This window comes from Pygoscelis adeliae, unplaced genomic scaffold (assembly GCF_000699105.1).
Source record: "Pygoscelis adeliae isolate BGI_AS28 unplaced genomic scaffold, ASM69910v1 Scaffold917, whole genome shotgun sequence".
Classification (NCBI taxonomy): domain Eukaryota; kingdom Metazoa; phylum Chordata; class Aves; order Sphenisciformes; family Spheniscidae; genus Pygoscelis; species Pygoscelis adeliae.
This window is the reverse complement of record NW_008825097.1, coordinates 318,834-319,308: the sequence shown is the minus strand read 5'-3', so window position 1 is coordinate 319,308 and position 475 is coordinate 318,834. Positions and strand designations below refer to the sequence as shown.

The window sequence follows — 475 nt, the reverse complement described above, 5'->3', positions numbered from 1 at the left end:
GCTCTTGGGGGCACTCCCCGGCTGAGCCCCTGATGCCAGTCTCTGCCTGCAGAACGCGCTGGTCTCCTTCAAGGAGCTGTGTGGGCTGACACCCGCCGCCAACATGAAGCAGTGCATCCTGACGGTGGCCGCGTGGCTGCTACACAGTGACAGCGCGCCCAGTGTCACCCTCAACCTGGCAGAGCAGTACCCTCCCATGGAGGCCCAGGGCCCCATCCCGGACCTGCTGCGCAAGGTCCTCACCGCCTACGAGACGGTAAGCGCCGTCCTGCCAGGGCTTGGCTCCTCCCGGGGATGTTCTGTGGGGCCAGCAGCACCAGGACCACCGCCCTTCCCAGGATGGGGGACCCCGAACTCACTGCACCCATCCCGGGGCAGGGGGAGGCTGGTGGGGGACTGCGTGGGGGGCTGCCCGGGGAGGGGTCTTGTTGAGGTGCAGGCTCACCCAGCTCGGTACGAGCCCCGGGACCCGGCA

General features: G+C 68.8%; 1 protein-coding gene across 1 annotated transcript in view; it reads left to right on the top strand.

The window, feature by feature from the left end:
• The window catches only part of HCRT (hypocretin (orexin) neuropeptide precursor), an 8,574-nt gene that overhangs the window by 2,683 nt on the left and 5,416 nt on the right, over positions 1-475 (top strand). The window contains exon 3 of the mRNA XM_009327029.1: positions 27-256. Coding sequence (XP_009325304.1) covers positions 27-256 — 230 coding nt within the window. The remainder of the gene's footprint in view (positions 1-26; positions 257-475) is intronic.